The sequence below is a fragment of the Mesoplodon bidens genome (assembly GCF_964165515.1).
Source record: "Mesoplodon bidens genome assembly, chromosome: 3".
NCBI classification, from domain to species: Eukaryota; Metazoa; Chordata; class Mammalia; order Artiodactyla; family Ziphiidae; genus Mesoplodon; species Mesoplodon bidens.
Window position 1 is genome coordinate 178,249,092 of NC_138178.1, and position 24,258 is coordinate 178,273,349.

General features: G+C 68.2%; 1 protein-coding gene across 2 annotated transcripts; it reads right to left on the reverse strand.

Moving 5' to 3' along the window:
- Positions 1 to 1,098: 1,098 nt before the first annotated feature.
- Positions 1,099 to 23,892, reverse strand: AKT1 (AKT serine/threonine kinase 1). Of its 2 annotated transcripts, XM_081230371.1 has the most exons (14): positions 23,685 to 23,892; positions 20,852 to 20,990; positions 9,033 to 9,161; positions 6,361 to 6,472; positions 6,107 to 6,254; positions 5,660 to 5,791; positions 5,474 to 5,539; positions 4,288 to 4,356; positions 4,020 to 4,145; positions 3,804 to 3,932; positions 3,589 to 3,704; positions 3,217 to 3,304; positions 2,315 to 2,417; positions 1,099 to 2,085 (listed from the first exon to the last, which is right to left on the reverse strand). In XM_081230371.1, the coding sequence occupies exons 2-14, from the start codon at positions 20,895 to 20,897 to the stop codon at positions 2,006 to 2,008; spliced, it is 1,344 nt and encodes a 447-aa protein (XP_081086497.1). In that variant the 5' UTR covers positions 20,898 to 20,990; positions 23,685 to 23,892; the 3' UTR covers positions 1,099 to 2,005. The 2 variants fall into 2 exon arrangements, with proteins under 2 accessions (XP_081086497.1, XP_081086496.1); XM_081230370.1 differs by having other exon boundaries at positions 3,589 to 3,932; positions 23,685 to 23,891.
- Positions 23,893 to 24,258: the final 366 nt, after the last annotated feature.

Sequence of the window (24,258 nt, forward strand, 5' to 3'; positions counted from 1 at the left end):
TATATGTGTACCCAGGAGTGGAATTGCTGGGTCACATGGTAGTTCTATTTTTATTTTTTTGAGGAACCTCCATACTGTTTTCCAGAGGCTGAGCCATTTTACATTCCCACCCACAGTGCACAGGCTTCCAATTTGAAGGACGTTTTTATGTATCTGAAATGTGGATCCAAAGCATCATTTAGCAGGTAACATTTGGTGTGTTTGTGGTTTCCAAAAAAGCTGTGGGAGTGAAATAGTTCAGAGCCTATCAAAACTGAGCAATCAGGCACCGCCCAGAGAGGCGCCCGCAGGCCTGACTGACGCCACCCACCCCATGCTCCGCGCAGGCGCCCCTTCCAGCAGAAGCGGCAGCCACCCCGCCCCAAGGAATGTCTTGTCAGGGTCACCGGCCCCGGAGCCTGGAGAAGCAGGCTGCTCCTGCCCCCTCCCCCGGGCCCAGGCGCCAGGCCCCGTGAACGCCCGGCCCTGTCCCGGCCACGCCTGCGGGGTTGAGTCCTCGTGAGAGAGGAGGGGCTGAGGCTCCGCCCGCCCCTCTCTGGGCGGGCGCCTGGAGGCCGACGCGCGGGCCAGTGCCGGCAGCCGGCTCCTCTCCGCGCCCACCAGGTGGCGCCCACGGCACGTCCCGCTGGGCTGCTCGGGCGCCCCGGACCCACTCCCGGCTGTCCCAGGCTTGCGGTGTGACCGCCGGCAGGCCGCTCTCTCGGGCCTCCTCAGGCCCCAGGGCCCAGGGCCTGGCAGTGACCCGAGTCTCGGCCTTGGCCAGCTCTGGGCCCTGCAGGGTGGCTGGTCCTTCCTGGTGGTCAGGGTCTGCGGCACTGCATGGACAGAGCTGGTAGGCAGACGGCTGTGCAGTCCGGGTGGCTTCCTTGGGGCGTGGGGCTGGGGTGAAGCCAGGTGGAGACACGGACGGCCAGGGCATCCCCCTCCGGTGAGTCCCGCCGGAGTGGGGTGGGGGGACATCGTCCCTCAAAGGTCATCCCTGGGGCCTCCGGGCAGGCCAACCCCGGGCATAGGCCGGGCAGGAAGGACAGTGTGCTCCACTCAAGCGGACCGGCCACGTGCTCCTTCACCTGCCACCCAGCAAAGCAAGCCACAGAGTTGAAAAGCAATTTTTATTGAAGAATTTGGAGGGAAAGTCTCGTAATAGTAAAAATACTAAAGTTGAGTATAAAAAACGCCACGGTGCAGTGCAGCGTCCGGCCGGGAGACACGGAGGGTGCAGCGACGGTCCCTCCAAAAGGTGTCAGGTGGGGCCAGGGCGACAGCAGGAGAGTGAAGCTTCTATAAGGACAGGTGCTACCAGGGGAAGCCATTGGGTGAGACGGTCCCAATGGGGAAGGGGGCGGAGTAAGGGCTCTCTCCTGAGATTAGAAACCCCAGTATGCACGGGAACAGCATAATACACGGCAACAGATGTCACCTGGCTCTTCTATCTCGCCGGCGAGCCCCGGCCCAGCCCCACTGCAGGGGCCACCCTCCTCCAGCCTCAGTGCTGGGGCTGCTGCGTGCCCCACTCCGAGCGAGAGGGGGCCGGGCCAGCACACCACGGCCAGGTGGCTTCTGGGGCCCCCGGGCCGGGCCGAGACAGGGGCAGCCAGGGACAGCCGGCGAGAGGGACGGAGGGGCCGCGGGCAGGGCCCACCCGGGCCCGATTGCACTTGGCTGCAGAAGTCCTCAACGTTTTCCTACGTGAATCTAATCGTTCCCAAGGCCGAGGCCACGTCTGGAGAACTGGATGAATAAATTAAGAAAAACCGCAGGATGTCTTCCTCCCGACCTGGCTGGCCAAGAGGACACCGCGCCCCCAAGGCGGGCAGCCCTGCCCACAGCACGAGGCGTCTTCCCATTCGTGTCGGAGGACGGCATGGTTCCGCCCAAACGCATCCAGAAATAAGAAACATTAAATACAGATCATCCATGCGAGGCTTCCTCCCGAATCTTCCAAGCCCTCGTCCGGAGCACGTGGCTGCCCACGGCGGCGTCCCAAGCGCCGCCGGCTGGCCCCTCAGGCCGTGCCGCTGGCCGAGTAGGAGAACTGGGGGAAGTGAGGCCTCCGCTCGCTGTCCACGCCCTCCATGCTGTCATCTGTGGGCGGGAGGGGCGGTTCAGCTCCCGGGCACCAGGAAAGCGAGGCCGGCCCCAGGGCTCGCCTCCCGGACTCCACGTCCAGCCTCAGCGAGCCCCCATCCCACGATCCCAGGGCCCCCCCAGCCCTGATGGCCACCCTTGAGGGAGCCTTCCCAGTAAAATGCTGAGCACGGAGTTCTGTTGCCTGGAAAGGAGAAAGGGGTCGGCAGGGAGGACCACCCCTCACCTTGGTCGGGCGGCGTGATGGTGATCATCTGGGCTGTGAACTCCTCGTCAAAATACCTGGTGTCCGTCTCGGACGTGACCTGAGGCTTGAAGGGTGGGCTGAGCTGCAGGAAGGGGGCTGCGTTACAGGCCTCGCCCTGCACGGCCCGGCACACCTGAACCTGGACCTGGACCTGGACCCAACTCCCCACCCAGGAGCCAAGGCTGGGGCCAGGCCTTCCTCTACCCACGTCCCCTCTGGGGCCTCGCCCTTCAGGGATCCACCTGCGGAGCCACCGGCCTCACTCGCGGCCCCCGGATGGCAGAGTGGCCCAGCAGCGTCAGGCCAGAGAGGACTCACCACGACGCAGGATGCAAGGGCAACTGCAGAGGGACAGGCTGGCGGGGGGAAGGACCCCCACTCCCCCGACCTTTGGCCCGGGGGCAGGGCTGCCTGGGAACTAGCAGCAACTAGCAGGCGGGCTCTTCGGTCGGGGCTGGGACTCGAACCCTTGGAGGGCAGGCCCAGGAGGCGGCAGGACCCTGGCCAGAGCAGCGCAGGGTGGGAGAGCCCCGTCTCACAGGGACAGAGGCTCGGCCGGCCGTGTGTGGCCTGCAGGGGAGGGGTAGGGTGGAAGCGGGGTGGAAGCATGCTTGGGGACAGGCACCCAACAAGCCTAGGGACAACCTTCCTGAGCCTGCTGGCCACCCCACCAGCATGGGCCAGGGCCTGGGGCTCCCAGGTCCCTCAGAGGGCAAAGGGCAGAGGCATACATGCAGGAAGCAGCTGCCTCGCTCCTCGGAGGCCTCCTCACGTGTGTTTGTGGGTGTGTAAGCAGGTATGTGCGTGAGGTGTGTGAGCGTGAGCAGGTGGGTGTGAGCGGGTGTGTGCAGGGGGGAGGGGTGTACACAGGCCCCACGCACCTTCTTCTCATACACATCCTGCCACACGATGCTGGCGAAGAAGCGGTGCTGCATGATCTCCTTGGCGTCCTCGGAGCCCCCGCCGAGCCTGCGGGGAGACGGAGGCCACAGTGACGGGGTCGCCACCTGCTGGGCCCAAGGTTCAGACCCCTCCTCCCACAGGCTGAGGTCGGCCGCCAGGCAGCTGCAGCAGGTGCAGGGTGCTGGGTGGGCAGGAGCTGCCGGCAGAGCCGGCTCTTCCTGAGCAGGTGTGAGCAGGCCCTCTGCCCGGGCCAGCCCAGGCCGAGGACATCACACACGGCCACCAGCACGGTCGTTCCCTGGGGGTTTCGGGGGAGAGGTGGCTGGGGGGCAGCCCAGGGCAGGGCTCACCGCTGCTTGGGGTCCTTCTTGAGCAGCCCTGAGAGCAGGGACTTGGCCTCAGGGCTGAGCGTGCGTGGGAAGCGGATCTCCTCCATGAGGATGAGCTCGAAGAGCTTCTCGTGGTCCTGGTTGTAGAAGGGCAGGCGGCCGCACATCATCTCGTACATGACCACGCCCAGCCCCCACCAGTCCACCGCCCGGCCGTAGTCATTGTCCTCCAGCACCTCGGGGGCCAGGTACTCGGGCGTCCCGCAGAAGGTCTTCATGGTGGCGCCGTCCTTGATGCCCTCCTTGCACAGCCCGAAGTCCGTGATCTTGATGTGCCCGTCCTTGTCCAGCATGAGGTTCTCCAGCTGCAGGAGGCGGCCTCCGGATCAGCCCGCCTCCCCGCCGCCTCCCCGCCCCGCCCCAGCCCCGCCCCGATCCCCGGCCCCGCCCACCTTGAGGTCCCGGTACACCACGTTCTTCTCCGAGTGCAGGTAGTCCAGGGCGGACACGATCTCGGCGCCGTAGAACCGGGCCCGGTCCTCGGGGAACACCCGCTCCCGGGACAGGTGGAAGAAGAGCTGCGGGACGGGGAGCCTGAGCGGGGCCGGCGACCTGGGCCAGGGTCACGGGGCGGAGACCCTAACCAGGCGGGGAGCTGGGAGGGCAGCCACCCAGACACCCGAGGCTCAGAAAGGGCCGCCCCCGGGACCCGGGCCCTACCTCGCCTCCGTTGGCGTACTCCATGACGAAGCACAGGCGGTCGTGGGTCTGGAAGGAGTACTTCAGGGCCTGTGAGGGAAGCAGGGCTGAAACCCGGCCCTCAAGCTGGGCAGGAGCTTCGCCCTGTTCAGGGCGGGGGGTACCCCGCTGCCCCCGGCCGCGCCCGAGGACGAGCAGCTGCAGGTCCAGGGGCCGTGAGGCGGCGGCCCTGCAGGGCCGGCCCCGCTGCCCTCACACCTCAAACCACAGGCGGCCTCACTTAAAAAGAAAGGCCCGCTGGTGACCGCCCGCTCACAGAAACACGGATGGGAGACCCTCCCCGGCTCTCTCGGCTCCCTCATGGCCAGGCCGGCCGCACCGACCAGGGAATCTGCGGAATGCGACGTTAGCGTCCCGTACAGGGACCCACCGGAGGGTGGAGGGCACCACAGAGCCTGGCCTTTTCCTCACAATCCTCCAGCCAGACAGAGGGGGAAAGGGCCAAGTGAAGCACATGAGGCAAAGGCACGGTAACGAGTAACGTCTGGACGAACAAGCACGACGTCTGCTCGTGAAGTCTGAGGTTTCTCGTAAGAAAACGTCTCAGGAAGAGAATCACCGCAAGTCTGACCACTCCTCTGCCCCTGCTTTGGGTCAGGCCGTCCCCTGGAGCGAGGACACTTGTGCTGAGCGGAGGGGACAGGCCCACGGTGGTCCCGGGCACAAGACCTCGGAGGCCGGCCGCGGGTCGCCCAAGGCCTGAGTCCTGAGCCCCATCTGCCTGACTGCTGGCCTTCTGGGGGCGGAGCTGGCTGGGCCTGGCAGACCAATTCCAGGCACTTCTTTGTTGCTCCAGAAGGCCAGGGATTTTCCATACACCCCTCCTGGCCCAGGTTCCCCCAGGACAGGGACCTCCCGGAGCGAGCCTCAAAGGGGAAGCAGTGGAAGAACGTGCAGAAGGGTGGGCACGCGGAGCGTGGCCTCCCAGGGTCTCAGCGGGCCAGAGGGCAGGCCGGGCCTCCTGCCCTCTCTGTGCACCGGTGACCCCGCACCACGCACCTCCACCCGCCCCTCCTGGAGGCCCGCCCGCCGTCCGCGGGGCCCTAAGCCCGCCAGATTCGCAGGGGAAGAGGAGTTGGTGCGAATGACCGCGCGACCCCAACACCTGGCGCCCGAGCCGTCCCCCCAGGGTCCAGAGGGGACTCACCGTCAGGAAGGGGTGCCGGGAGTTCTGGAGGACGCGGTTCTCCGTGAGCGTGTGGGCCACCTCGTCCTGGAAAACAGGGCCCACTGAGCCGCCCGCCCCGCCTGGCCCGGCCCCTGCCCCGGCCCCAGCCCCGGCCCCACACCCCGGCCCCCGGCCCCAGCCCCCAGCCCCGGCCCCGGCCCCTACCTTGGCCACAATGACCTCCTTCTTCAGGATCTTCATGGCGTAGTAGCGGCCCGTGGCCTTCTCCTTCACCAGGATCACCTTCCCGAAGGTGCCTTTGCCCAGCAGCTTCAGGTACTCAAACTCATTCATGGTCTGAGGATAGCGGGCAGGCACCAGGGTCAGGGGGCAGCAATGGTGACTGCTGAAGGCCCAACAGTGGTGAGGGGTGCCAGCCTCGGGGCCGAGCACAGGTGGGGCCCGAGGGGTCCGGGGGTCCAGGGGGTCCAGGGCTCGTGGGAGATCACGGGGCTGTGCGCCCCAACTTGGAGCCCTGGGGTTCGGGGGGACGGTGGGAGCAACGGCACCCGGGCCTTCCCGAACCTGGCGTCCCTCCCTCACTCCTGTGCGGGAGCTGGGCGGGGCGGGGACCCACGACTGCAGGGCCCCGAGGGCAGGGCCGGGCCTCACCACACGGTGCTTGGGCTTGGCCAGCGCCACCTCCATTTCCTCGGCCCCTGAGTTCTCGCCGGGCGAGCCCGACCGGAAGTCCATCATCTCCTCCTCCTGCCTCTTGAGCCCGTCGGCCACCGTCTGGATGGCAGTTGTCCACTCCTCCCTGCAGGGCAGTCAGTCGGGTGAGGCCCCAGCCCCACCCAGGCCTGGGGCCTCCCCCTCCGAGGTCCCCGGGCTGGGGGCGCCGGGACTCGTCCTCCAGCTCGTACCGCTCCTCAGGGGTCTCTACATGGAACGTGCGCTCGATGACCGTGGTCCACTGCAGGCAGCGGATGATGAAGGTGTTCGGCCGCGGCCGCTCCGTCTTCATCAGCTGGCATTCTGGGGGCAGGCGAGCATCTGTCTGCACTGCGCCCCGGCCCACCCGCCACAGCCCAGCCCTCCCCAAGCCTTGGTCTCCCGCCCTGTAAAAGGGGGCCGGGACCCCCACTCCAGCTGGGACCCCTGCTCAGAGAGCTCAGCGGCGCCCCTCAGGGGGTGTCTGGGGGCTGGTCAACCCTCCGTGGTCCTTCCTTAGGTCTCCAAGCCCCCCGGCCAGCCAGGACATGGCCCTCAACCAGCCGGAGGGTGAGGGGTTTGGGAGGGCAGCTCGCCCTTCCCGAGCAGAAACGTCCCACCACTTTCCCAACCTCACGATGACCAGCGCTCCGCCTGCCCCCTCTCGGCGCAGGGCCAGTCCCAGAACGGAGTGGGGTAGTGACTCACCCTCCGGAGAAGCTGCCTGTCCACCCCAGAGGCCACTTGGGCTGCGCCCTCCCCGCACTGCTGCCCACGCCCCCAGGTGCACACGGGAGTGAAAACAGGCACATGCACACCTGGAACACGCACACCTGCAGCCGAGGAACCGTGGAGGTGCCCCAGGCCCGGAGAGGGGCTGGATTCCAGCCCAGCCTGTATGAGGCGGGAGGGGGCCGCGGGGCCAGCGCAGGGGTCTCCGACATTCCAGCGTCTAGGCCCTGGCAACCGCGAGGGGCCCCGGCCGGGCTCAGCCGAGCACAAGGGAGCGAGGAATGGTCTGCCAGGCCGTGGGGCCAGGAGGGGGCTGGGGGCCCAGCCTTATGCGGAGGGCGGCCTGTGTCTACACGGGGCAGGGGAGAGAGGAAAACCTGTGCGGCCAGCCTTCTGGGTCCCCACGTGCCCCCTCCCACTCGCTCAGCCCATTGGAGACCACCAGGAGCCCCCAGGGCTCAGGCGCCTGACACCCACCCCAGGCCTGACTTCTCATCTCTCCACCCTGGAACCCATCCCCAAGGAAGAGCCCCTGGCACAGAGGCCCCTGCACAGCCGCTCACCGCTGCCCACGCCTCTGCTCCTGCGCCTGGAGCCCCTGCTGGCCTAATGCCCGGGTCAGGGCCCCAGCCCCACCCACTGCTCAGGAAGCCCCTCGGGGTGGTGCCCACCTCCCATGCGCCTCCTGAGAGACCCCCCCGTGCTCCCCTGCATTCAGCCTGGGGAACACTCCCGAGGGGCCTCAGCCCCCCAGCAAAGCAGCATCCCCCTGGCCGAGCATCCTTCCCAAGCCCGGAAGCCCCCAGCCTGACCCAGGAGGCCCTGCGGGGAGCCCAGACACACTGCAGTGAGGCTCCCATGTGGCCACGAGGCTGTGGGGACAGGGGTCTGCCTCCTTGGCCTCCCCCTCACCCCCGGGTCCCTGTTCTACCTACTGCTTTGCTGAGACTTGAGGAGCCTGGGAGGGGGTTCAGGGCTCACAGGAAACAGGCCCTGCTAAAGCGCCCCCGAGGGAGCCTCCCTTGTGGCACGGCCTCTGCCCCTCCCACGGGAAGCCGTGCGGCACGGGGCCAGGCACACTGGGGGCTGGGCAGGACGGCCCCCACCTCGGAATATCTGCAGGCGCGGAGGCTGGGAACCCTTCCCCGTCAGCCGAGGATCGGCCACCTGTGCTATGCCCCCTCCTGAGACCCTGGACCAGAACCTGCGGTCTGGCGGCGGGGGGGGTGCAGGGGGGGCAGCCGGAGAACCCCGAGCTCCCAGGCACGTGGCAGGGAGGGCAGGGAGGGCAGAGCCAGCCGGAAGGTGGGGGGTGAATGAAGGAGCCTGGGGTGGAGCCGGGACTGTGCACCCCAGACAGCAGCCCAGGTGGACCCCGGGGTGTGCTGGTCAACAAGCCATCACCAACTCGCCCAACAGACCCGCGTCCCGGGCCAGCCTGGGCAGAGCACCGGGAACAGGGACCAGGCCGGAAGGCCCGCCCCGCCCAGCATCCCACCCACCCACCCGTCCCCATGCCTGGGTGCCCCCCACCGTGGGTAGGGTGACACCCGCTGTCCCCCTGCAGGTACGTAACAAGGCCACAGTAGCACTTGGTTTAGAAAAAGTGCAAGTTTGTTCAGCGTCCTGAGACGCCCCAGGCCAGCAGTGCTGCACCCACCCACCTGGCACCCCAGCTGAGGGTGGGAACAAACGCACTGCCACGGTGGACTGGGGCCTCTGAAAACCCGTGGGGGGCACTCGGGCTGGGGCGACAGAGGCCCCGGGAAGCTGGCTGCCCCCCACCCCCACACTCTTCCTGCCTCTGCCGGGGGCTTTGGGGAAAGAGGCCCTGGTGGGCTCGTCTGGCCCCCGCTGGAGGAGGGGCCCAGGTCGGCCGGCTGCCCCAGGCCATGCCCTCCGGCCTCCAGAAGTCCGCCCGGAACAACCTCGGGCTCGGCTCAGAGATCCCTGGCAGCCAGAGCCGACCACTAACCGGTCCCTGAGGTGACGCGGAGCCGCAGGCCCAGCCTGGTCCCCGGAGGGCTGCTGGCCCCAGACACAGAGGCCGGGGGGACCCCACGTGGGGCCGCTGGGCCCAGAGGGCTCTCCCCGCCCCGCCCACCGGCTCGGCGCCCTCATCCCGACCCCGGGCGGCCGCCAGCACACTTACGTGCCACGGAGAAGTTGTTGAGGGGCGACTCGCGCTGCTCCACGTCCTGCGGCCGCTCCTTGTAGCCGATGAAGGTGCCGTCGGTCTTCAGGAGGAAGTATCGGGGCCGCCAGGTTTTGATGTACTCACCTGAGGACATGCGGGCGGGCAGGCGCTGAGGGGCTGCAGCCGCCGGGCCACGCTCCCGGCCCCCTACACAGCCCGCTCCCCGGGGTAAGTCACAGCTGGTTGTGCCGGGACAGATGCGCCCAGGATGCCCCAACTCGGGGCACTGACCCCGATTCCCCTGGGGCAGGCACAGGGCGGGTGGGAAGATAGGTTTCACTGTGTGAAAGCACCACCTCTGATGAAGTGCCAACCCTGAACCTGTGACTGAAAGGGGGCCAGGTCAGCACCTGGACCTGGGGGAAGCGATACAACTGATGGGAAGCCGGCCCAATCCAGAGGGTCTTCCTGGAGGAGGTGGTGCCAAACCAGTGGGTCTCCAACCAGAGTGCGGGCACCAGCTACAGCCACCTGCCAGGGCCTTCAGGGCCAAGAGGCCTCCCCACCCACCCTGGGTGCCGCCAGGTGGTGGACGCGGCAGCTACTGTGGTGACCGTGGCGACTGGGCTGCCCACCGCAGCTGGCCCCTGCCGAGAGGATGGAGCCTAGCTAGCCTCCAGCGGTGGGGGTCCAGCATCACACTCAGAGTGCGACTCCTGGGGGCTTGCCTGGCAGACACAGGCCCGCCTGCAGCACGTCCCCAGGGTGGGTACTCACGACAGAGCCCCCCCTCTGCCCGTGTGACTACACTCTGTCCAGGGGCCGAGTGCTGTTGTGAAGCCAGACCCAGGAGGCGGCTGTGTGGTCCTCGGGCTGGGACCTGCCGTCCTGGGCCCCCGCATCCCAGCCACGGGTCACCCAGGTCCCCAGGAAAGTTCTCCCTGAAGCTCTGCAGCGTCAGCCATGAGCAGGCGCTCACACGCAAGAATCACAGCAGATGTCCTCTGTGACGTTCCGGCGACTGCCATTTTTCATACTGACACCCAGAAAAAACGTTTCATTTACATTTTGCCGAGCCAGGAGTTTGAACACCACCAAAGAACTTACTAATGAGGCGCCCGCTTCAGCAGAGGGCCACTGGGCAGCAGGAGGGGAGGGGGCTGGACTTTCCCTACGAGCTGAGCCCCACACGCAGCCACCTGGAGGGCGAGCAAAGGCCCAGACGCCCGCGCCTCGGTCCGCTCTTTCTCCCCCGCCTCACCGCCCAGCTCTCACCCTGCACGACCCAGGGCCTCTGGGGGATGCTGGGCAGTCGGGGCCTCCAGCCACTCCCTTCCTTCCCCAGGGAGCTCGGGCAGGGGTCTCCACGGGGCCAGACACCACTGGGCGAGGGAGGACCCGGGCGTCGGCCGGTAACCTGCCCTCACCCCGACAGCATTTAGCGGGGCCTCCACCCAGTTCCGAGCCCCCCAAACCCCTGGGGACGGGGGCTGGGAAGGTGCTGAGGCTGAGGCCACCCTTGGATGCTGCCTCCCCTCCTGGGCCCGGGGGCCGCCCCCCAGCCACCGGTCCCACCCAGCCTCCCCCGCCCCTGTGCAGGGTGGAGCGGAGCTGGCTCCGGGGCTGAATGCGGCCCACCCCGCTCCATCCCGGCCACCCCGCTCCATCCCGGCACCCGCTGCTCACTCCCACCCCGCTCCATCCCGGGCACCCGCCTGCGCTCCAGTCTGGAGCTGTCGGCCCCTGATGGAGTGCCTCCCGTCCCGCCAGCTGCCGCTCCCCGGGACGCTAAGTGCGCGGGGAGAGTGATGAGTGCCTCATCCGTGCAGCCCCGAGAATCCATCTTGATCACCAACTGCTGCTGGCCCCCACCGTGCCCAGCACGGCGGCCCCCCAGCGCTGCACCCCACGCGGGCAGTCGGCACGTGCGTGCCCGGAGAGGCGTCCGCGCTCGGCAGGACCCGCACACACCAGCCTGGGCCTCGGACCCCACTGTGGCTGAGGCCCTGGCAGGGGGACCCGCCCCCAGCCACGTGACCCAGCACCTGCCCTCCAGCTTTCACCCCACAAGGCCGCCCCCAGGGCTGGGAAGGTTCTGGGATCCGGAACCGGGGGTGGGGGGCGGGAGTGGCACGGGCCAGAAAGAGGCTGAGGGGCAAAGCCCCCAACGCTGTTGAGCCCGTGGGTGGGGGGTCCGGGGGATGGGCCACAAGCCCCCGGACCCAGGGCACTGAAGGGGGGCCAGGCGACGGGAGTCGGGCGACACACGGGTGGAAACGACAGCCAGGGAGGCAGCCGCGCTCGGCCCCCGGCCCTCAGCAGCCAGCGTCCAGAACCCCGCAGGAGGAGCAGGGACGCTGGGCGGGCCGGGGAGGCCAGGGCCAAGGCTCTGAGACCCACAGACCCCTTTCTTCAGCCTCTGGGGCACTCCTGCCCGCAGACGTCCAGCCGGGCGGTCCCTTGGGAGCCGCCAGCTGCAACCTGAGCCGTGGCCTGCATCTGAGCGAGTTCAGTGTGGACAGGGTGCCGGTGGGCAGCCGGCCCAGGGACGGGGGTGACACGGGAGGGGCGAGGGGAGGAGGTGGCCGCCCTGTGCCTGGCCACGGCTGGGCTCTGTCCTCGCGGCTGTAACACCTGTGGGCCAGCGAGGGGGATTAGGCAGCACAGACGCAAACGGCCCTGGGAACAGACGAGAAAGCCCAGGTCTGCTCTTCGGATGCCGCTCCCTAAGCGGGGGAGAGGGGGTCCCCTGGTCTCTGGGGCCAGATGCCCGCCCACCTCCGGGTGGCCTCCCAGCAGCGGCCACACCAGGGGTCAGCAGGGACTGGCCTGGACCTGGGCCCAGGTCGGGTCCCCTCGTCCCTGCCACTCCCGCCCAAGCCCAGCCCAGGACTCCAGAAGGGCTCCCAGCCACCCCATCCCACCTGAGCGAACGCTTCAGACCGGGGCCCTGGAGCCCCACATCACAGATGGCCCAGCTCCCCTCCGCGCAGGGCAGGACAGCACCCCGGCCGGGAGACCGGAGCTGGGGGCGGGCACTTGGAGGCACGCGTGGTCTGGTGCCCACCCCCCACCTGGAGGGTCCATCCTCAGCCCCTCCCCAAGGTGGGGGGCTCTCAGAAGCCCAGCCCTGGGCCGGGGCGGGGTAGGGGCCCTACGGCACCATACCCACCCCTCCCAGACACTGGAGCCCCACCCGGCCACCAGCGAAGGGGACCCACGCCCCCTGAACCCCGAATGCCCAGGCCTGCCCACCTGCCTCCCAGGCTCCAGATGAGGAGGCAACTGCCCTGGGTGGGGTGGGCGTCGGGGGGGCGCCCAGGTCAGCAAGGATCCTGTGCCCAGGCAGGGCTTCCCTCCTCCTCCTGCCCCCCTGGGACCCCCAGCCCCCAGCCCCGGCCCCCTCGGTGTCTCCATGTGTCGTCCACCAGGAGGGCCCTTCCACCATCCCAGCTCATCCCCAGAAAGGGGCTGCAAGACCCCCGAGGAAGGGGGATTCCTCACCAGCATCACTCGTCTCCCACAGCCCAAATCACCCTAACGGGGCCACACAGCCAGGATCAGGGACAGGACGGGTGCCGGCTGACAGCCTGTGTCTGTACACCTCGCAGCCCGGGTCCCAGGCCGCGCTGTGGGTCAGGGCACCCCCGGCAGGAGGCCCGGAGGGCAGGACCCGAGCCGCTGGGGGCCCCAGGGGCGCAGCGCACAGGCTCCCCACGTCCCAGGCCTGCCACCCGCGAGTCCTCCCCTGCCAGGCACCTCAACCCCTCCAAGCCCCCAAGCGCAGGCCGCCGGCTGCCACACCGTGGGCTCCGTGAACGGTCTGAGTCCCCAGCTCCCGGGGAAACTGCTGGATAAACGCTTTGCCGCAGCGGTGGCAGGCGGCGGCTGGCAGGGAGCCAGGCGGCGCTGAGCTGTTTCTCCACAGCAAAGCGAGCCCCAGCAGGCCGGGGGAGCGGGTGCCAGCTGACGGCGGCCACCACGCGGTCCCCCGCCACCGCCACATCCATCGCTCATGGACAGCTGCCTCACGCCATCACCCCCTCCGGCGCCGCGAGCGAAGCGGGGCGGGCGCGGGCCTGGCTCATCTCGTGTCCCCACGTCCCCGTGTCCCTGTCCCACCGGCAGGACACCAGATCACGGACAGTCAGCGAAAGCCCGAGAACCGGTGCCAGGGAGGGGGCACGCCCCACTCCGGCAGAGCCCGGGTCTGTCGGGCGAGCCACGCCGCCTGCTCCTTGCTCCTGGGGACACCTTTCCGAGGGCAGCGCTCTCGGGGTCCTCACGGGGGCACAAACGGCCAGTGTGGACAAAAGGAGAGGAGAGATGGCCACTCCCTGCCCAGCAGCGGGGGGACATGTGGAGGACGGGTGTTCCCCCGACACAGCCCCCCGAGCCCGGCTGGGCCGCCCCCAGGCTGCCTGGCAGGCCGAGAAGGTGGGATCATTATGACCAGTCACTCCTGGGGGAAACCGAGGCCAAAGGGAGAGGGCTCTCAAGGTCACAGAGAGGCAGATGGTGGCCAGAGTCCCAGGCCCGGCTGCCCAGGTGGGGCTCACTCCTCGACACAAACCGAGAACTCTTCGCAGGTCGCTGGTTCTGCCATCAAGCAGGCACGGGCCCAAGGCCTCAGCCCAATGCACACAGACCCAAGAGGAACGTGGGGAGGCAGGGTGGGAGGGAGGGATGCAGTCAGGGAGCAGCGCTGTGCCCCCACCCCCCACCGTCCAGGTGCAGCAGACGGCTCTGGGGTCTCCCTGCCCCTTCCCGCTGCCCCAGGACGGTGCCGGCTTTCGGGCCGCTCACCAGCTACGACCGACAGCCCCCCTTGCTGCAGCTGCCTGCACATCTCCTGGGCCTGGACGTCCCACCCTCCTGGCCATCTTCTCTGGAAACCCTCGTCCTTGGGCACCACACATCACCTGCTGCACAGGCCAGAAAAAGGGGCCACCCCTGACCCCAGCCAGCCCCGCCGCCCGCCTCCCCAGCGCTCTCCGCCTGATGTGCACCTGGCCTCAATACTGCAGGGTTCAGGGGGGCTGCTTGGAAAGAGCTGGGCTGGGTCCAGGGTTCAGGGCAGCCACAGCCATACCTCTGCCTGCAGGGGCATCTGGGGCCTACACTTTCCAGGCCGGGTGGGCCTGGGAGGCGGAGCAGGCAGCCCCCAGGCCTGTCAGTCCACCAGCTTCCCCCCATCTGCTGGCCCCTTGGGTCACAGGCCCTGGCAGAGGGGACTCCGGCCACCACGGGTCCTGGCCTAGGCCCTCAGGCAGCGTCTGCCCAAAGCCACACGGCACTTAAGTTCTAGGTTTCCAGAATGTTTCCCTAGGGACACGCCTCTCACTCCTGTGCTGAGAGCCCAGGATAGACCCAATGAAACCAAGGGAGGTGCCGGGGCTCCCCGGGGAAGGCGGAGGCAAGGAGGAGAGGGAGGGGGCGGGAGTGAACAGCCGGGCAGCACGGGCTCCCGGGAGAGCAGGTGGGGTGGCCGCAGAGCCCTCCCTGCAGACACAGCTGCAGGAAAGGAGAGCCCTGTGGGCACCAGCCCTGCCCAGACCCGCTCCCTGCAGACCCTCAGAAGAGGCAAAGCAAAACCCTGGCGTCTATGTGACCCCCAGCCTCCGTGAGCCAGGGCCCTCCCCAGGGGCGAGGGGCTCCAAGCACCAACCCCACCTCCCCCAGGAAAAAGCACCACCTACACAGGGGAGGGGGCAAGGGAATGAGGGACAGGTCGGGGGGACCCTCCAGAGAAAGGGCCTTCCACCTCCCAGCCGCCCAGCTCTTATTTTATTGCTCCCTAACTGGTGCGACAACCATGAGGACAGCAAGACCTGGCTGGGGACGTGGTGGGGACATGGTGACATGGTGGCAAGCTGCATCCTCCCAGCTGCCAGCCCTCTCACCTCATGTTCCCAGCCACACCCACCCTGGCCCCAGCCCGGATCGAACTCATCACAGCCCCCAAACTCCAGCTCGCAGCGTACCCCGCCTCCCAGCCCGGGGTAGAGCGCCAGCATGGGGCCCCCACCCCTGCCAGGAACAACCGGCTGAGGCCTCTGGGCCGGCGGAACCAGCCGGGAGGAGGCTAGGGGCCGGGGGTCTGTGGTCCTGGGCCTGCTCAGGGATCTGTGAGCCCAAACCAAGTGCCCAGGGGACCCCACCCCAAGGCCCCCAGGGGTGGCAGAAGAGGCACCAGAGAACCCCCCATCAATGCCACCATTCCTGAAACTCGAGCGTTATTTCGGATGGTTAAGGAGCCGCGCGTGACGCAGGAAGAAAGGCAGCAGGGGCGTGGCCGGGGGGCGTGGTCGAGTGGGCGTGGCCGGGTGCCCACGCGGCCCTCTGCCAAGCTGCTGGGGCCAGGTCCAGGCCGGGCTGGGGGCCTAGCCGTGGGGACGAGTGGGCGGGGGCCCGGGGCACCCACCGCTACGGGTGCAGAGGCGGCAGGCGGCCGCCGGCTCCAGTTACCGGAGGGCCCGCGGGGAGGGCGCTGGCAACGAGCCTGGCCGGGTGCGCCCGGGCAGAGGGGATGCCAGCCGCGCCAGGGCCCCTGCCCCCACCCTCCCATGGCACTTCTAGGAACTGGCCTGACGCGACCCGGCCCAGGCCCCTCCTGAGGGCTGGCAGTGGGCAGGGCCCCCTCCCCTCCACGTACAGGGCGCACACTCAGCTCCCTGGGGCGGCTGGGCTGCCTCATCACCACTGGACCAGGAAGCGGACAGGAGCACAGCCCGCTCAGGGCCCCTCAGGCCCGGGGCAGCGGTGACCCCCTCATCCCCCAGCGCAAGGACGCCCGAGCTTCCTCTTTCGTTGTTTGTTTTGAAGGGAAAACTCAACCGGCTCACAAAACAGGAAACTTGGTGCCACACAGGCCGGCAGGCCTCGGCCTCAGCCTCGTGCCACCGCCCGCGGGCTCAGGGGCACCAATCGAGGAACGGGCCCCCCTCCCAGGCACCGTCCTACGGAGCAGAGGCCCCAGCACCTGCTCCCACCCTTGGGCCGGCCGCCTGCACGCATCTGCCTCAGTGGACCAAGGGGACCCCCGGGACCAAAGCCATGGCCGCTGCGGCGAGACCTGGAGGGGACCTGGGCATCCCTCGCCTGAGCCAGGGACGCTGAGGTGCGGGAGGAGGAGGGCCCAGGACAGCCCCAACCTCCAGCCTGGGGAACGGGGCGAAGGGAGCAGCCTGCCTCCCCTGACGGTCCCGTGAGCCCCTTGCCCAGGCAGAGCGGCCGGGCCGTGCACACAGACGATTCACCCCGACGGGCCCCCAGGCAGGTGTGCTCAGAAGTGGGTTCAACAGGCCTCGGCCCCTGCTGTCCGCTCAGCAGAGCCGTCGCCCCCTCTAGAGGGGAGCCGGGCTGCACCCCTACGGCCCCGCCCCATGGGAAGCCCAGGACTGGGGATGGGTGGGGGTCTGTGTCAGCAGGTGAGACCACCGGCTCCCCAGCTTAGAGCCACCTCAGGGAGCAGGTAAAGCCCAGGGCTGCAGCCGGAAGCAGGACCTGGCCAGGACCGAGGGAGGGTAGGGGGGAGGAGCCACCACAGTCCAGAAGCCCGCCCCCCACCAGGACGCCTGGGACCGGCGCAGCGGGGTGGCAAGGGCCTGGAACTGGGGGAGGGTCTGGGCCAGAAATGGGCTGCGTGGGGGGGGGGGGGAGGGGCGGCCACAGCCAGGCCTAAGACGCGCCAGGGACCGGCGCCACCGAGCCCCGTGTTGAGCCCCGTGAACACAGGGTGCCGCCAGGCCCGCAGCTCCTGGGGTGGGGGGAGTTAAGCCGACGCACGGACGCTAGCCTCCCACGTGTGCATGCATCGGGCAGACCTCACTTGGGGCCACGTCCAGGGAGGGTCCTGGACGGGGGACCCCGTGCCCACAGGCCAGCTCTCCTCCACCCCGCCCCTCAGCCCCCGCTTGCCGGGCTGCGGCGTGGTGGCTGCCCTTCTGGACCCTCCTGGCCAGGCCAGCAGCCGGCCCACGTGAGCCCAGGGGTGCCCGAGGCCGGTGCCCCACCCCCACCCAGACCCTCAGCCCGTTCCTTCACCCCGCGGCCAGCATCCTCCCTTCTCCCGGCCCACGTGGCCCAGCTGGCCCATCCGTGGGTTGGAGACAACCAGGAGGACGCCCACAGACCCTGCCCCCTCCACGGGCTCCGAGAGTGGGACCCGCGGGTGGGGCTCTGCTGGAGCAGCTCTCCGTGGGGCTGGGCTGCAGCCGAGGTGGTGCACAGCCCGGCGGGCACCAGGGCAAGTGGGCAGGGACGGCGGGGCCCTGGGGACACGTCCCAAAGCAGCTGCACGGACGCAGGCCCGTGGCCTTGCACACCGCACACAGCCTAAAGACAGAACGGGGGGCCGCAGGCCAAGTCCAGCCAGACCTGCATCCTGAAGGAGGACAAGGTTTTTAAACTGTCAACCTTCAAACATCAGCAGAGCGCACGTAATAGACCAAAGCTTTGGAAAGGGACTTTCTGAGCCACACCGGGCCCACCGGCCCCCAGCGCCAGCGGCTGGAGCCGAACGGCAGCCGCCCCCCAGCCGCCCACCGCTCGGGGTGTCCGCCCATCACTCAGGATGCCTGCCTGTCACTCAGAACGTCCCGCTTTACTTAGGAAGGCTGCCCACCTCTGGGGACACCCACCCACAGCTCGGGATGTCCACCCGTCTCGCAGGACATCTGCACACGGTCCCTGCGGCCCCACCCGGCTCAGCCCTCCTCCTCACCACCTTCTGAGCCTTGAGCAGCTGGACCCCTCTCTCCTGGGGACAGCTGGGGACACCGAGGGCCAGGGGGCCTGCCTGGGTGCCGCAGGGCAGCACAGGGCTGGGACTCAAGCTGTGGCGTCAGCCGCCATCCCGGGCTCTCCGCCGCCCCCTCGGCTGCTCTGGCCCAGGGTACACGCATCAGGACACCAGGGCCGCAGCCCCGGGCCCTCCCCAGAGATGGGAGCCCATGTCCCTGAGGGGCGGGAGAAGGAGCTGGCGGCCGGGGGTCTGTCCTGCCCTGACCCTGGCCAACGGGCCGTTGGGTCAACTCCCAACACCCACTCAGCCCCGAAGGTCCCTTCGCCCCTCACGTGCAGGCCCTGGGCTGGACGCAGGGCAGACACGGCACGGTGGGCAATGCAGGCCCTCATCCCACAGCAGCCCCCCAACCTACGTAACAGGAAGCAGCAGCGTGGGGGCCTCAGGGGTCTGTGAGAACCTGGAGGACAGTCGGAGCTCCCCCAACCCCACTGGGGATCAGACCCCCGGCTGGGGGAGGGGGCAGGGAGGCGGTGGGACCTCACACCAGTGCTGCAGGAGCCCTCCGCCCGCTCCCAGCCCAGGGACCCCCCCAGCTCTACCCAGAGCCACCCCACAGGAGGCCTGGCTCCCTCTTCCAGCCAGTCCTGAGAGGCGGGGGGGGGCAGGGCCGGGAGGTGGGTGTGACGCTGCAGGTGAGGGACGGTTCTGGGAGTGGAGCACGCACACAGAAGCATCTTCAAACCGTCCGCCCTCCTGCCTGTGACGCGGGGTTCGCCCTGCACGTCCGCCCGCCCACGACCAAGGCCAGGACACTATCCCCACCCAGGAAGTGTACGCGAGCCCGCCGGCCCCAGTCTCGGGAAACGGCACCGCCACGCACCTCCAGCCCCAAATCGGGGTCCTCCTCGATCCCCCAACATCTAAGCCAAGCCCACCCATTTCCCACCCCTCGGCCACATGACCCGTTCCTTTCACCCAGTCACCCCAAAGTCCAGCACACAGGAAGAGCCCACGTTTGCGGGAAAGAACAGATCCGTAAAAGACGGACCGAGAGACAGACACAAGAGAGAACAAGACAGCAGTGGGGGCAGTGGGGTGAGCCTGCAACACACAGAGGTTCCCACGGGGTCACTGGGAACGGGGAGCGGAGGGTGGGGGGGGGGCCTCGAGGGCAGGCAGTGGAGGTGGGACACGGCACGACCCCTCCCAAGCTACAAGAGGGCCAGTGCCACATCGCCACCCCACACACTGCCTGGGTTGGCACGTGGGCTGGAGAAAGAAGAGTGGAGGCATGTGGGCGCGTAGGACCCTCTGTCCCGGCCCGAGTCTGGCTGCACTCTACCCCAGGGCCTACCCCACCAGGCCCTTGCCCATCACCACACCCACTGTACCCATGGGGAAGCCAAGGAGTCAACAGACTTGCCCTTGGAGAAGGACAGTGATGGGGCAGCCGAATCAGGTCAAAACCCAGCTCCCTGGATGCCCCACTGGGCCCGACACCCCGTGCCCCCGGCGCACACACCCAGAGTGGCACTCTAAAATTCACCCAGCATGAGAGGGGCACTCCCACCCGAACCTGGCTGGCCAGTGGATGCCCCAGTGACTGGGACAGGAGCCCGGGCAGCCCCGAGGCCGAGGCATCTCCTAGGTCAGGCCTTAGTCGAACAGTCAGTTAACAAACATTTGCCAAGGATTAAGAGGTACCGATCCCCGTGTGTTCTTGTGCTGCCACCAGGCACAGAGGGGAGGACAGGGACGAGGGTCAGAGAGGGCATCCTTGACACCAAAGAGGGCTATGAGGTGAGGCAGACAGAGTAGGACCTGACGGGGAGCGGGGGTGGGAGGCTCCAGGCACAAGAAGCGGTACTCCTGGGGGTCAGGAAGGGGTAAACATTGGGGGAGGGGATCCGGAAGGCCGGTGGGTGCAGGAAGCCTTGGAGGGGCTCGCCACAGACCACAGGCCCCTGCGGCCACCTCACCTCCGTCTTGAGGCCCAGTGCGCTGTCCTCCCTGCAGCCGCCTAAGTGAGCTCTAAAAGCACACAGCAGACCACATCCTTGACCCCCTGCTTCGTGCCCTCTGCAGCCCCTTGAGATCTCATCTCCATCACTCCTGTGCTGTCCACCGCAGCTCCTGCAGCTTCCCAGCCTGCTCTGCTGGGAGGCTCCTATGCATCCCACAAAACCAGTCTCGTGACACCCACTTTTGCCGTGCCTCCCTGTGTGCTCCACCTGTGTCTGAGGTTCCCCCTCCCAACAGCCTGTGGGATCCCGAGGTGGGGACGGGGACACTCTCACCAGAGGGTGTGCACGAACAGTGGCATGGCTAGTGGCTAGCTAGCGTGGGATCGCCAGAGCTTTGGGAGGGAACAGGTCTGGAGGAAGAGCAAGTTGGGGGAGCAGGTGGTGACTGGCCAATCCCCGCCCTGGAGCAGGGGAGAGGGACTTACCCCGGCACCTGGACAGGAGGCCTGTCCAGCCCCCCACCACCGGCCGCTAAGCAACAGAGGGCGGCGGGGCAGGCAGGGCCGGAAGGCGAGGGGCCCAGGCCCAAAGCTCCCGTCCCAGCAGCTCCTCACTGAGCCCCTCCCTGGGCACAGGGCCACGTGAATGAGCAGAGGGGAGGCTGAGGGGGCTCCAGGCCAGCCGGCTCGGCAGCTCCAGCGTAAACCCGCCCCGAGCCGGGCCACTGGGTGGCACGGAGCCCCCTCCCGCCTACAGCCAGGCCAAGCAGCCCTGCCCTGCCCTCAGGAGCCCTCGGGCAGCGCCCCGGGCCGCTAGTGCGCCAGGCCTTGGACCGGCCCCAGCGTCCTCACTGCCTTCCAGGAAAGCGGGTGGCTCTTCCCGCCCACGGCCCCAGCCAGGCAGCCACTCACGGGCTGCATGCCGGCCCAGGGCACACGTCCCCGCCCAGGAGGTCCCACGAGGCCATGCCCTCCAGGCCGTGGGGACACTGGGCCCCAAAGCGCACCCGGGCTGGTCCAGGAGCCCAGGGAGGCCTCGCTCGCACGGCAGCCACGGCCCAGGCCGCCCCCGGCCACTGAGGAGCCGGGACCCTCAGCCCCGCCGGCCCCGCGGGCACTGACCTCGCTTGTGCAGCCAGCCCTCCTTCACGATGGCCACGTCGTTCATGGTGTCGGGGCTCCCGCGGGCCTGCGTGGCCCAGACCTCGCTCACACGCCTCTAGCAGGGTCCTCCCAGAGCCCAGCGGGCTGTCAACAGCCTCTGGAAGAAGCAGAGGGAAGTGTGAGGCTGTGTTGGGCTTGGGGACACACCTCGGACCTCGAGGTGAGCCCAGGAGGCCCGTAGCACCTGGGGACTCAGCCCTGGTGCGTCTTCCCACACGACCTGTCCCCTCTTAGCATCCAGAGCCACCGCTGGCCCCCGCTCTGCCTTCCTGCCACGGCACCTGATACAAAGGCACTCACACTGCTCCCTGAGCCCAGGCCTCCCCTCCCCCTGGGCTTCAAGCCCCTGCCACAACCCCTCTTGGACCCCCAAGCCCTCAGAGCTCACTGCCCTCCTTACTGACCCATTCCCACCTACCCTGACCTTTGTACAAATCACTCCCATCCCCAAAAGGCCCTCCTGGTATATCCCAGCCTCCCTAACTTGCCGGCCCAACGGAGGCGACCTCTTCCAGGCAGCCCCTCTGACTGCTTCAGCCCACACCACTCAGCCTCCCCAATCCCCTGGTGAGGGTGCCCAGTTCTCCCTGTCCATGGTGTTCCTGCCCAGAGGCTGGGGTTCCCAGGCAGAATCCAGAGCTCCTCTTCCCTGCCCCAGACTGGGAAAGGAGAGAAATTCAAACATGACGTTTGAAGAAGGCAGGGGCAGGAGTGCAGGCAATTGGTGCAAATGAGAGCCCGGAGCCCTCCAGGGTGACATGAAAACCCCCTACACACACCCACCCCAGAGAAACGCCAAACCCCTCCTAAACCACAGCGCCCCCGCTGGTCTGAATCTGGTTCATTCATTCGGCCAACATGTACCGGGCATCTCTGGTTTTGCCAGGCTCAGAGCTGGGCACTGGGGACAAAGAGAGGTACAGACGAGTCCCGTCTGTAAGGAGCACCCAGTCCAGGGTGGTTACAGACCCATAATTACAGCTTTCAGGAAGCAACAAGTGGTGGGGGGGGGACTGTGCAAACTCAGAGGCACTGGCACCCGCCCTCTGGAGGCCCACCAGCAGCCTTCTCTTGAGCAGACACTTTGGCCATTGATCCTGTGTGGCCCACCCCATTGCTCCCCTGCTGGATGAACTCCTAGGCATCCCTCAAAACCCCGTTCTCACATCACCGGTTCCGGGCATCCTGGGAAAGAGCACCCTCCCCGTGAGCAGTCCTCTGCTACCCTTCGAGGTAGGCACTCATGAGGGCAGGCCAGCAAAGACTCCTCTCGGGGACACCCGGGCCGGGCAGAGACCCTGAGTACCTCCAACATGGGTCTTCCTATAGTCACCTAGACACTCTCCCACAGCCCACCTTACTGGCCTCCTGAGGCATGGGCTAAGCACCCAGAGAAGGCCACTTTGCACTGGCTGTCTTGGGCTAAGTTTGGAAGGGCAGGAAGACCCACTCACTGCCTTGTGTCTGGGACAGGGAAGCCGCTCCTTGCCCAACACACTCAGCAAGCCCACAGGCAGGGATGGCAAGTAAGAGTGGAAGAGGTACCACCAAGGACAGGGCTCTGAGCCCCACCTGGCAGGCACAGGGGGCTCTGGTGACACTTGAGTAGGCGTGGCCTGGAGGCAGAGGGCTGGACTCAAAGACCTCTGGATGTGCCCCTACCCCCACTGGGGCCTGAGCAGGGCCTGGTGCTGACAGAGTCAGACAGCTGCCGATGGCCCCATGTGTAAAAATATATCTGCACATACACAGGGTGGTGTGCATGTGCACAGAAACACACACACCCAGCCAAGGCCTGGGCTGCCTCTGGGCACAGGGTGGGCGGCACGGATGGGACCTCTGCTTCCCGCTGCTTCTGTCCTGTGAGTGACTTCACCACAAAGGTGAATTACTGCTATTATTATTAAAGTCACAACCTTAAAAAAATAATAATAATTTGTGCTCTGAAGGGCCCCCTCCCCCTGCGTCCAAAACACTGGTTTATGAACTGGATGCTCAGCTGGGGGGCAGGGAACCAAGCCCCACAAATGTACCCCACCCTTCACCTGGACCAGAGCTCACAGCAGTTAGGGGTGGCCTGAACAAGGTGGGAGGGGGCCAGGAGTGAATGTCGGGGGCCCTCTGGCCACAGAGCACAGGCCCAGGGCCCCAACTCTGTCCACCGCGACAATACTCGGGAACCAATCCCACCCACCAAGTTCACCAGCTGCCCCGGGCCTCTGGGTTGGGTGGGCAGCACCTCCAGAGCCCACCCAGCTCAGGAACAAGTCTCAGGGCCCAGGAGGGCTGTAGTCCTTTGTGGGAGGGCCTGGGCACCCAGCCACCATGGACAACTTTTTGTCTATGGGACAATGAAGTCCCTTCCAAGGGCCCACCCACAAACTTCAACCAGGGCCGGGGCGAGCTTTTTCCTCGGCCCCCTGAGCACCTACTGTGCGCCGGGGCCCCCCTGGCCGGGCGCCCGGGCAGCCCCTGGCCGCAACGGTGCCCCGGCCCCCCGCGCGCGGCCGCACCCCTCCGCTCCGGCCCGGGCCTCGCCCGGCGGAGCCGCTTCCCCAAGGTCATGCGGGAGGCCGGGGCCAGGGGCACGCACCCCCAGCGCCGGCGCGGCCCGCGCCCTCCCCGCCCAGGCCGCGCTCGGCCACTTCCTGCTCCCGCGCCTCCATTCCAGCCGCGCGCGGCCCTGGCCCCGGCCCCGGCGGCCGCGAACAAAGCGGCCGGGCCGCAGGGAGGAAATCCGGGCCCCGGCGGCGGGCGGCGGGCGGCGGGCGGCGGGCGGGCGGGGACTCACCGGGCGCCGCGTCCGGCGCGAGCGCGGGCCTAGCCGGGCCGCGGCCTCCGGCGCCCGCCGCTCCGCATCCCCGCGGGCCGGCCGGCCGGGGCCGGGCTGGAGGCCGCGGCGGGCGCTGCTCGGGCGGGCCTCGCGCGCCGCCGGACCCGGAGCTCGTGCGCGGCCGCCGGCTGGCTCCTCCGGGCTGCGCTGGCTGCGCTGCTGCGCTGGGCCGGCCGCCCGCCCGCCGCGCTTGGTCCCGCCGGCCCGCCCTCTCTCCGCCCCGCGCCCGCCCCGCCCGGCCGCCCGCCCACATCCGCCTCCGCCGCTCGGGGCGCCCCCACCGCGGGCCGAGCGAGGGCGCGGCGCCGGGGAGCGGGAGCGCGCAGGAGTGCTGCGCTCCGCCGCGGGGCCTGTCCCCAGGCCACGTCCTTTCTGGCCTCGGTTTCCCAGTTTGTCCGGTGAGCCCGCACTTCTCGGCCCAGTTCTGCCCCGACCCTGTTAAAGGGGCCGTTCTGGGACGAATCCTGGGCTTCTGCCTCCATCGGGCGGGGGTGGGGTCGGGGTGTAGGTTAGTGTGACTTTTAGAATGTGC